The sequence below is a fragment of the Morone saxatilis genome, unplaced genomic scaffold (genome assembly GCF_004916995.1).
Source record: "Morone saxatilis isolate NCDOM2014 unplaced genomic scaffold, NCSU_SB_2.0 Contig14, whole genome shotgun sequence".
In the NCBI taxonomy this organism is placed as follows: Eukaryota; Metazoa; Chordata; class Actinopteri; family Moronidae; genus Morone; species Morone saxatilis.
The window spans coordinates 6,302,942-6,315,512 of record NW_023339696.1 but is presented as its reverse complement, the minus strand read 5'-3'; the positions used below and the strand labels follow the sequence as shown (position 1 = coordinate 6,315,512).

Here is a 12,571-nt window from a genome sequence, read left to right as displayed (position 1 = left end):
CAGGATACCTTATGGCAACGTGCCAGCCATGCAGCCAACTGGTACATGGCAGAGAAAGGAGAAAAATGATGATATCATCTGCAAAGAGAGTAGTAGTAGTAGTACCGTCATACCCAAGTGGGCACGAGTTCTTTAGGATTACAATGTTGAAGAGAAGAAGAAAAACGTAGTGTGGCTATGGCATCCCTTGATGGATAACATAGTTGATAAATTATAATACAAACCCAGAGAGGAGTAAAGAGGAGAGAACACATTATTTCTTATATCAACTAAACATCTGACTCCAGACTGGGGATTTTTTTATACACCCGTCTATTGCTGAACTGGGCTGAGTTTAGGACGCCACGTGGGGCTGGGTATGCACTAGTCTTATTGGCTGAGTAAGGCATCACATGCTCTTTATTGTACATGTCATTGGATATCCGCCCGTCCCGTGAGCAGTATGAAGTGGTGGATTTAACAGATGAGCGGAGATTGTTCGCATCGTTGCGTGTTTTGATGGGGGGCGCTCCAAGGACCGCTGCAGGTGAGGCCACCGCCAGCTGTTTGTAAATATCAGAGGAGCTACGCCCATGGACCAGTCTGCTGCTGGTGTCATCCCTCAGCGAGTGGCTGAGGAAAGGGTTTTCCGAGCCATGGGCCGGGTACAGGGACTTGCTCCTCTTGCTCTCCTCCAGGTTGTGGTTAAACAGCATGGATTTGGAGCCAGTACCAAACAGTCTGCCAGAGTAGGGACGCATGCCGAAGAGGTTTGCGTAGTGCGAGTCAGATGTGGAGTCCAGGAAGCGATCCTTCTCCTTGAGGCTGACGCTGCGTGCCGGCCGGCCCAGGTCTACATCCTTGGGCTTTTCTAACATGATGTTGTCAAAGGAATGCTGACGACTCAGCCTTAAACGGTTTCTCTTTTGGACATGCGGCCCATCTGTCTGTGGCCAATACAGACCAAACATTTCATCTGGTTGCTGCTGCTGTTGGTGGTGCAGGGTGGGACTGACCAAGGGGTCTGTAAGGAGCTGGTCCTCAGTAATGTCATACAGGTTGGCTGTGTGAAGGCATGCTTCACACCGATTATAAGGTGAGCGTGTGGCAGAAGCTGAGGCAGATACAGCAGGGGTGTACGCCCCTCCTGGTGGGTAGCCAGCGGTCACTTTGGACAAGCAGGAACGACAGTGTGTCTGTTTGTAGCGATCAATAGATTCGTGTGGGGACAGGGAAAGGTTTTTCTCTTTCAGGTTGTAGTGTTTAGAGTAAGTTGGATCTGGTAGAAGATCAGAGTCAGTGTGATGCAAAGGCGAGGAGTTCAGATGAATGATGGGCTGCTCACACTTCCTATAGTTGTCACTGTGGTCAGAGTAGATTTCAGGATAATCCAAATCATCAGCAGCAAGGCCACGACTCTCTCGGTAGTGAATGGGGTCTGAGTGTAGACTCAGTTCTCGGTCTGAGTCGATAGTGTAGATTTTCTCTCCTCCTCCTCCTCCTCCACCTCCTACTCCTCCTCCTCCTCTCCCGGTTTGGTTGGTTCCACTGCTGACCTGCTTAGTCTTTAAGTAGGACAGCTCCACCTCACTGCAGTCCCTTGGGTATTTTGACGTCACCGATCTTTTTTTTAAGTTGTCCTTGGGCTTCAGGTGCTTGTTGTTTTCTGGGTCCTTGTAGGAGGCTGCCCTGCTGGAACAGTCGGAGATGTCAGAGTGGGCTGTGTCCTCAGGGAGGTAGCGCTGTGTCTTCATCGACATTCGTGGGTCTGGCATCAGCATGTCAGGCATTGGAGGGGGCCCAGGTGGCACAGAACGAAGTGTGTCCACTGACTTCTTCCACAGGGTCCGGGGAGGCTTGGCATTGGTCTGGACTGCATCAGCATTCACTGCCACCTCTACTGTGTTGGGATTGGCATCATTCAGGGTCAGAGGATGCTGGCCTCCCTGGAAGATGTAGTTGTTAAGGTGGTCTTTGTGGCGATTAGCAAGATAGGACTGCAGGTCACCAGTGTCCCCATAGATCATGTCTTTGGGAGCATAGCTTCGGTTGTCAGCATAGATGAAGTTGCCCTTCTCTGCCATCATGTCCATGATCATGGGCCCAGCTGAGTGCATGAACTCACGTTTGGGTGAGTTCATGCGGGAGCCACTCAGGTTAGACATGTTGGTCATCTGTTTGGCTGATTTAATGAGCTTAAGCATTTTGTCTTGGGGGCTAAAGTCCAGATCTGTCTTTTTCTTCATGTCAATATGGACTCCATGGATGCAACTCCAGATTCCCTAAATATGGATGAACAAGTGGAATGGAGAAGGAAAAGTGAAATAAAAAAGAGGAGAAAATGAGAGGGAGAGAGGAGTGGGAGAGGGAAAGGGGCAGAGATAAAATGGAATGAGAGAGTGAGAATCAAACATAAAGAGGGATTGAGAGAAAAATGAAGGGAGACAAACAGAATATTGATTACTTAGCTACATTGGCCAAACATATTTGTGCTCCGTATGTTTCATTGAAATGTATTAAATTGTAAGTATTTTATCATCATTAACACAAACCTGAAACAGATTAAATTAGGCTTTCTTTAATTTTCTCTAAAACAAACCTAATGTTCAGTTTACAATTAAACTCTAAGTGCACCCCTAAGTAAAGATGGAAATTTGTTTTATTTAACATATTAATCATCTAAACATGCAGAATTGATTTAGAGGATGGTGCAACACAACATAATAATTTAGACAGTTCTTAAATAGAAAGGATACAGAATTAATCCTAAACACACAAATAAAAGAAAACACATGGATCATTGCTTTAAAACATATTCCAACCAGGCTAAATACAGTGTCTAGACCCACTGCCAGCACAAAACCTTGTGCATCATAATGAAATTCCAGGATATATTTTTAAAAGGGCATGTAGACAACATGTAATGCAAGTCTTTATGCAGTTCCATCAATTTTACAGTACGACTGTTTGCAAAACATTGTCTTAGCTTTAATAGAATTCATCCAGATAAAAAAAACTGAATAATCAATGACTTGAAAATATTAAAAACTGGTAACAATGTATCTTATAACCCTGTGCCCCAAGCCTGCTTTAGGGGGACTCCAGGGGTGACACATTCTCTGAGAAGGAACAACAGTAAACAGCTGAAATTACCATAACTACAACAGAGAGGAAGGTTAATAAAACTGCTCCTTTAGTTTGAACTAACAGCCAAACAGCTGCCATTATAATGCCTACATGTAATGTACCCCTAATTTATGGTTCAAAGAACAAAAGCAAATGATTTCTTAACTGAGACCATCACCAAGGTCACCAGTGCATCCATTAAGGATATTTATCAACAAATCCAAAGGGATTTTTCGTTCAGCACACATTTTGTGAGCTTATCAATGCAAGATAAGCCATTAAAGATGTATTTTGCCCTAAATTACTTTTGAGAATGTCTTTGAAATAGCATCTTTTTCAAGAACATCACTTTTTCACTCTTCTCTAAAAGTTTTTCTCTCCTCACTACCCCCCTCTGTTAACTTTGAAAACAGAATCACACTCTGCCTCAAAAATAGTGCAGAGACACTGCAGTGCTTTTAGGGATGCATGTCCATGTCTTCTGTTCTCACACACAACAAGGGAGAATGCTGACCTTTTAACAGAATGAGAGAGAATAGATTGATTTAGTGTAGGCTGCCGTGATTTCACCCAAAAACAGGCTGCAAATTTGGATCTATTTTTGTCGATATTCAGGGCTGCCTCGTGATCCCCCCTCCCGTATTTATTCCCATCCTCCCCTCTTATCCTCCTTTGTGCAGCCCTCCCTCCTTCCCCCTTGTTTTACTCAGTTTCTTAGTTTAGCCGTAGCCCTCTCTGCATGTGTGTGTGCGCGTACTTGCTGTGCTCTCTTTTTCTGCAGATAGAAAGAGAACTACAACAGGCTGGTCTGACCCCAATAAGCATTAGCCCCCAGTATAGTTCCACTGCTTTGTTGCACCTTATATCCTTGAACACGACCACTGTTAACCCAGTCACCACCCCAGGCCCAGATATTCACACACACATACTCATATATGCACACACTCATCTGTGAGTTGACTATTAGGCCAAATTCAAGACCGTTTTTTTAAAGTGTGTCTTAAAAATATTCATTATTTTTAAAGCTGTACCATATTGTTCTCCCAAACCACAAAACCGGCTTAATAATGCTTGTAGAACATGCCTGCACACAAAAAACATAGACCTTCTATACAGAAATGGTACTTACCCGACTGATGGAGAAAAGAAGACCTGGCTTGCCGGTGCAGACCCCAGTGAAACAGTATCTGAGCCTCCAGTAGAAGAGATGCTCAGAGACGAAGGTGATAAGGGAAAGCCCCATGGCTGTTGCCAGCATGTAAAAGACCCCAGCCATGTTGTCCACATCCAGCTGACTGGACATGACCTCGTTCTTCTCGTTGTGGCAAATTCCGGTCAGCCACTGGGCTTCTAGTTCCTCCATTTCACCTGAAAGGCAAAAGGACAGAGAGACTCAAATCCTTTAATGAATGGCTCATTGGGGTTTTAAAAAGCCTTAAACCAGTGGTTTTAAGGGTAGACGTAATATAAAAGTTTATACCCTCATACTACATTGTATGAAACAGAAATTTACATTTAGAATTACTACTGAAGTTACTGTGTATGTACATAAAGACATCCTGTAAAAGTTTAGGGACTTGCATTTTTTATTTTTGTTTCAAAGAATTTGATGATAAACGGTGATATCATCTGCAAAGAGAGTTAGTCAATAATATTACCTTAAAACAGATGTGAAGTGATGCTCTAAACTGTATTTTAAAGATAATGTCTGTTGAGATTTTTCATGTATTGGCATTTTCATGGGATGAATTTAGTTAATATCTACCTATAACCTACACATTTTGAATGCTAATATATTTAGTTTTTTTAGGGGCTGTTGTTAAAAATATATCCCTTGGGCATCACCATCTACTGAGCTTCTAGCCCCCATTCCTGTCGCCTGATAGGACAAAGAGATTGTTTCTTTAGTGTTAATGAAAGAAAGGTAGAAAGCAACAAAGACCTTATCTTTTCTCATTCCTCACTCTGTGTTCCCTTCCCTAAGTCCCCCCTCCCTCTCTGGCTTCCTCTGTGACATTTGGCGCGTGGCTAATCCAATCTGTGTCATTCAGGGCTGGATAACTAAGGCTGCTAGGGAGGAAAGACAAATATCATGGTGGTGTTCAGCTAGATGTCGTAAGGGTGCAGACTCACTAAGACATCATTAACCCTTTAGGACAATTGAGGAGATTTTTTCTCTGTTAGATGCAGCCATCTTTATAATATGGCATGCTTAGAATTGGCAGCAAAAGAGAATGAAGATAAATTAGATCTTTAGGTATCAACAGGTCACTTTATCTCGTTTTTAACTCAAGTGCATTCAAGGGAAAAGCTCTGGGGAGTTGCAACTGCCTACACTGTTGCTCTGACTCCAGGGTGAAGTATTGCTGAAATTCAAATTTTGTTCTCTTTTCAGCAGTCAGACGACTCAAGCAATAATCTGGTAACCAGTCAGTTGGAACACAGGAACACAAGGATCTACAAGTTTCATCTACAATTTCAGCCCTTTTAAAAATGGTTTAGTCTGAAGCAGCTAGGACTAAAATAAAACATTATTTTAAAATGTGTGACTGCATTAACAAAACTTTTTGAAATTCTGTCCAGAAACACAAAATCCAGGCTTAAAGAAGTAGAGAGAGGACAGGCAAACATCTACTGAATACAACAACAGGATATAATGGCAAAGTATTTATCATATGTGTGTTTGAAATTAAAGGTTTAACCCTCTGATACAAAATGTACCAGACCATGTGTCAACAGACAGGTTGTTTTGTCTCTGTCTGTCTGCATGTTTGTCTACTTGTTCTTCACCTTCCTCCACTCGTCCCTGAACACATTTTCTGTGTCTTCTCAATGTCCGTGAGGAGCCATATGCTCTCCACCCACATTGTGTCTATCTGATCAAGTAGCATCTGCCAAGACACAGAGTCACTGTCATCTATCAAGGACCTGCCCTCCCCTCACTCCAAATCTCTCTCTCTACCTGACAAACACTCTTCCCTTGTCTTCTTCTCATCCCGTGCTCCTTGCCTCGTCCTTTCTTTGACCTCTCTCTTTGGTCATCACAGACGCGCGTTATCCCTGTTTTTCCGTCCCTCTCATCACTTTCTCCCTCCATCTGTTTCCTCTGTCATACACCCTTTTTGCAGTTCTTTAATCTCTTTTTACCTTGCCATCTCTCATCCCGCCTTCTCTTCTCACCTTTCTCTTTCCCTTTATGACTTTTATCTAATTTTCTTAGAAGAATAACATTGGAGTTATTAGCATGGTGCAAAGACAACACAGTTTCTGCTTTGAGTGACTCTAGTAAAAATCTACAAAAATAAAACAACTCAGTGGGATTAATACTAGTGAGAAGAAAACAAAGTTAACAAAAAGAATGATTTTTGTCAAAAATTATCTAAGTATGAAATATAATGGAGTGTGGCCTGCATGCTCTGCAGCCCTGATAAAATTCGGTTAGAGAGGATTATTATGACACCAATGTTCATTTAATCAACTTCAGTGCACTTAATGTGAGTGGCTGTGAAAACAAAAATGCTTTCGATGTAAAATGTAAATGAATCCGTCACTAAAAGCTCGAGCTGTCTTGCTTTCTCTCTGTTTTGCAGTAGGAAATTGTTTATGTAAGAACTTCTGAGGCTACTGTAATAAAGGAATGTGGTGATTCAGATAGAGTAATGCACACACACACCTATACACACACACAAACCCCGATTTGGTGCTGCAGAGAGGAATATATTAGAATAACTTACACACTCTGCCCTCTGTTTAGAGCAGCCTTTTGTGTCCAGAATAACATCAAAGGACTATTTATACTTCACTGCTTTCCCTTTGTGTTGTCAGCAGACAAGGCAGTCGTTGAGACGTGTACATGTACTTGTATGTGTATGTGTGTGTAGGAAAGAGAGAGAGAGAGAGAGAGAGAGAGAGAGAGAGAGATCCTTCATGGATAGCGTCATGCACTTGTATTTCTATACGAGAATGTTGTGCGAGTGTGTTTCTCACCATCTCCGATGATGGCCAGGATGGCCAGATCCACCTGTCGTTTCCAGTAGGAGCCTTTCTGTAGAGCAATGCCGTAACCAGTGGTAGCAAAGATGTACCTGAGCACAAGCACATCCAAACACACATACACAGAAAACACATATTTTATCCTTTAAACAAATAGTTTCACCTTTATTTCTCTAGATGGTGTCACTGTGATTAAAAACATATCTAAGGAGATACCTCATGCACATTGATGCATAGAAATGTCATGAAGTGGAAATTTAGGTCAAACAGATATACATCCAAACAGTCAACAAAAACGTTTAGTCGGGCCCAAAGGCAAGAAGTCCTAGTCTCTGCCGTTAAAGGGTAGATTTGCATTTTTTGGTCGATCCTAAAGTAACACTGACATGTACTGTACATGTACATTGAAACACAGTTGGCCGCTTTAATCATTCCTCTGCTCCATACTGACCACAAAGAGAACCCTTTCTAAAGCATGTAAGAGTTAGAGGACAAAAGCCGCTCAGCAAGGAAACACTGGGCTGGAAATTTTGTGCTAAAAAGACTTACTCAAACTGCCTCATATCATCTTCAGCTGAGCTTTAGAAGTCTTCTTTAGACAGGACTGGACTGTGGATTTAGTTCCCCATCACTTACATCGAAAACATTTCAAAAATTGATCTCTTTGCGGCCAGTATGGAGAGAAGAACAACTGACAATGACCAATAATACTTTCAATGTACATGTGGGCATGTGAGTGTTACAGACTTACCTATTAAATAATAATTATATATACATATATAAAAGTAGCTCATATTAATCCACTTTTTGTACAGTGACTGCTGCTTATTATTTCTCATAATCTAATCAGAATTCTCAATCAAAATATTTATTATAATATTCATTCTGATGAAATATGTTAAATATTAATTTAATATTTAACATATTTAATGAATTTGAATGTTACCACATACACCACATAACTGCACTCTAACACCGGTACCTTGGACCAGCAACTTCCTGGAGTCTCCACTGGCTTCCGGGCAACAGGTCCAGACAAAGAAATACTTTGGAACTAAAAACGCAGATTTGTTGTTTTTTCCTTTTCGGTTTTTGTACGGATTAAATAAACGAGATACAGCATGTTAATTTGTGAGCTTTAGAGGAGCGAATTTTGTTACCTTTGGACAGAACCAGTCTAGCTGTTTCCCTCTGTTTTCAGTGTGTGTGCTGAGCTAAGTTAACCTGATAGCGATGGTAGCTTCATATTTACTGTAAAAACATTAGGGTGGTCAAACTATTTCCGAACATTATCATTAAGACGTTTTATGTATGTTTTATGTGTACCTGTATCTGTGCATTGCAACCATAAAGAAAACATTTAAAAACCCTTTACACAACTTTTCATAAAGACCAAAGAATGGTGGGATCAGACCATGAAGTGAAGAGAATTCACACTAAAAGTGTCTTTTTAAAGGCTTGAAGCTTTAGTTACCCGCTGCCAATGGTCACCAGCTTACATCCCTCATCTCTGCCAGCCATGTAGTTCAACACTGCAGCATCATAGATGAAGGCATCCAGTTTACTGCAAGGGAGGAGAAAAAAGAACAGAGGAAAGAGACAGAAGAAAACAGATAGAGGAAGGGTATAAAGAAAAAAGCATGAGGGGTTTACATTGTTTTTAAAGAGAGTGAGTGAGTGAGTGAGAAGTACTGGAGGAGACAGAAAGCAGAAGAGGGGCTTATTTTTCAGAATGCGTTGTTTGCGGATCAATTCTAAAGTGTTAAATCATCTCCAATAGCACTGCAATCCAAGCGTAGCCAAACACACAGAGGACACAGTGGGGAGTGGCTGCGGTTCAATACAGCACGCTTCACTGGTGATAGGACCTTGGAGGCACATGGACGACCTAAACAAACTTTAGACAGACACAAACATTTACACTCACTCTATCTTTCTCTCTCTCTCTCTCTCTGCCTCTGTCCACATACACACACACACACACACACACATAAATAAGGAGGTTGCGAAGTGGAACGTTCAAACGAAAATATCCCAGACTCAGACTGACATTTTCAATGTAACTGATGCCATCACCTACCTCTGCTCTCTCGCTCTGTCAGTGCCCGCACACACTCTCTCTCTCTCTCTCTTACACACACACAAATACACACACACACACACACACACACACCTATACATATACACACACAGAGAGCCCTGCTAATAGTGCAGTGACTGGCTGGCATTTACTGAATGTCAGATCCAGCCCTCTAACGGAGGCTCACAGCCGATAGTTCAGCTGTGTAATTAGCTTAACCCAGCACTGGCTCCATCCACACGCAGGCTGTGTGTCCAAACATGTAGGAAACCAGGCGTGTGTGGGGGTGTGTGTGTGTACACTTCAGTATCTGTGTGATTGTGCACATGTGGCTCTGTACTGGTGCATGTCTGTGAGCATGGATTTGTGTGTCCATGTTTGTGAATGTTAGCCAGACATACTGTGGCTCTAATGGCTTGGAGAGGGATTCTGCCATTACGATCTGTCACACCTTTATTTGGGTGAATAAAATGTAGCACAGATTTTCTTGCCGCTTTCCATCCATACCTTTGAATGTTATATTTAACACGGCAAATGACCATTTAGAGTGACTCTGAATCTTATTTTACAGCATTACAGGGAAACTCTTCAGTACAGTGTACAACCTTTCAGCTGAACTATTGTACAAATAGCAACTGGAACCCAAATAAAACATTTCAGCAGCACTACATTATAAATCTAAATCTAAAATGACTTCACAAATTCACTTATGTTTCATGGTACAACGTTTTCTCCACATAGAACCTTTAAGAACCATGGCATTGAATGTCACATCGAAACAGAAAGACTATTGTACGTCCACAATTCTGTTTCACTTTAAACATGCAAGGCTATCTTCAGACTGACAACAGCACTGCGTCATTAAAACCTAAAAGGGCTTGTGTCAGGGTGACTATGGGTTACCAAAGAGAAAATGAAATACAAACAGTTCAGGTTGAAGGTTCATGAGATACCAAGACTTTGTGTTTAATCTCTGGAAACTCTTCTGCTCCACTGTATCCACATGTGCATGTTAAAAATGTGATTTAAAAAAAATAATTCTACCAGCAGCGTGCTTTAGCATGTATTTGATTTGTGTGTGAATGTGTTGCTGGATAACAAAGGTTAAGACATGATTAACTTTTTTGTCAGACAAACATGCATTTTGTTTTGCCAGAGGCCTTTGTATTGGGATTCCTGCTGTGCGAACACAGTGTTCTCATTGAAAATGAATGAAGAGGCTGTATTTGTCTTGCAGCTCTTGTGTCAGTTCGGGCACCACAGCAGTTTAATATTATTAAAATGATCAATGGATATTTGTTATTTATTCACTCGTAAGAAAATTCTAAACTTTGCTGCTTCTGTGAGTAATTTAGGTCCTGGAATGTAATTAAATCAATTCAACTCCCCTGTGCATAGTTTTGGTTCTTGTGGCTGTAACAGATTTTGCGTGTAAAGCCTGTCAGCATTATGTGTGATCAGAGCTAATCCAGCCATCAAGCCTCAAACAGCTGAACGCTGCAGTGTTGCTCATCTGCTAATACCATGGAATAGAATTATCAATGAGGGTATTACTGCCTGCATACACCTGCAGCTACTGAAGCTGTGTGTGTACAGATGTGCAAGAGTGTGTGTGTTTTTATTTCCAAGCATTTTGATTATGTGCATGTAGCAATAGATTACAGAGATATGTATATTTGTGTATGTGTGTTTACCACTGTGCTGTATCTTAATAAAACAACACAGGAAAGACCGACTGAGAACATTATAGATGCTGGAGTGGTTGAAGCTGTCTTTACATGTTTACATCCAGTTTACTTATGACTTATGGATGAGAGAATATGAGCTGGAAGACATAACCGCATAAAATCATGAATATTATCCTTGTATTTGTTGAGTGAGTGCATTCCTTTTTTTCCCCTCTCTCCTCCTTCTGAGGCAGCCTGTCCTTCGTGCTGAGAACTCTGATTGGAACCCACCCCTTAGCCATTAAACAATCAGAAACAAGTCATATCACCTCATCAACCTTTTGTCATTTACCTTAAGTTCTTCCCACCATTTTATTCTCTTTTTCCCTGCCATCTTTTCATTCCACTCCCTCTTCCTTTGCTGTCCTCCCCCTCTGTCTCTCTTCCCATTCCCATCTATACTCTTACCCTCAATTTCCCCTTCTTTCCTTTCCCCGTTGCCCTCCATTTTTCATTCCATTACCACTTTCTTCTTCTCTAGTCTCTTGGCCTTTTCCTCCTGCCCTGCACTCTCCCTTCATTTCCTCCAATCAGTTATTTTGCCCTTGGCCTCCTACCCTGGGCCCCTTTCCTCTTTTTCCCATGTGATGGTGTGATGAGAGTCATCCCTCTGCCGTTCCTCCTTCCTTTTCATTGTTCACTGTCTTTACCATCACGTTTCTGTGCATCCAACCATCTCAAATTGCTCCACACTTTCAATCTGTCCTTGGTTAGCTTTGCAATAAGCCCCTCTCCCTCTCTTACACACTCAAACACTACTATGCAAGTATATTGAGGAGAAAAGATTTGAGAGAGCACAAAACAAATTCTGAGCGCTACTCAGTCTGCAGGTCAACATTTGAGAGGCAACAGGAACGGATACGTAAAAGCAGAATCTGATTTGAGCGTGCAATCCCAATCATGGGTATGCTCTTAATTTTCTCTAGCTGTTTTGGCAGCTTCTGAGCACTGGAGATTGTAAAGGGTTACTTGGCAACCAAATTAGAGTTCACACAAGGAAAAAACTCTATGAGGAGTGATTGGCTACCATACCTCAATTTGAGGTGATTTACATGATTTATGCCTATATGGCTTATTGTTTAGATAACAATTTAAATTTTTGTGAATTTTTGTGGGCGTGTGGAATCAAGCCATTAAACTCATCCACTTACCGTCACCTAGTTTATTCATACCAGATCATTACCACCCAACCATCTCAGTATCAGGAATTTTTTCGGAATGCAGAATTTTGCTCAGAAGTGACAGTGAAACTCAGACATAAATGCTTCTCTTATAATGATTCTAATAATTTTCTTAGTTAATTATTAATAACAGAAAAAAATTTAATAAGAAAACCCTCCATCTGCTTTAGAAAATCACACTAGAAACAGAAGTTAATTTGATTCTCAAAATAACTGACTGTCATAAAGTCTCAAAACTAGATAATTGACAAAAAAAAGCTAAATCTTGCTCTCTGTCTCAATTTATGGTTTAAAAAAGTAGGATAGGATGACCCCTTCACTTCAAGGTTAAACTGAACAGGTGACGGTCTGCTTTGTTTGAATTTGCGCTCAGGGGATTTAGACTGCCAAAAGTGAGCGTGAGCAGCTTTGATCATTCATTGCTGACTCAAACGTAGTTACACAATTCCTCTTGCTGCTTAAATCATCTGTTAGGCTCCCTCAGA

The 12,571-nt window shown here is 41.3% G+C and overlaps 1 protein-coding gene across 1 annotated transcript in view; it reads right to left on the bottom strand.

Annotated features, from left to right (window-relative positions):
- Positions 1–249: 249 nt before the first annotated feature.
- grin2aa (glutamate receptor, ionotropic, N-methyl D-aspartate 2A, a) overlaps positions 250–12,571 on the bottom strand; it is a 124,079-nt gene continuing 111,757 nt past the window's right edge. The window contains exons 9-13 of the mRNA XM_035654997.1: positions 8,573–8,662; positions 7,093–7,190; positions 4,235–4,473; positions 1,529–2,261; positions 250–1,471 (exon numbers count right to left, since the gene is read on the bottom strand). Of these exons, the coding sequence (XP_035510890.1) occupies positions 270–1,471; positions 1,529–2,261; positions 4,235–4,473; positions 7,093–7,190; positions 8,573–8,662 (2,362 nt within the window). The 3' untranslated portion in view covers positions 250–269. The remainder of the gene's footprint in view (positions 1,472–1,528; positions 2,262–4,234; positions 4,474–7,092; positions 7,191–8,572; positions 8,663–12,571) is intronic.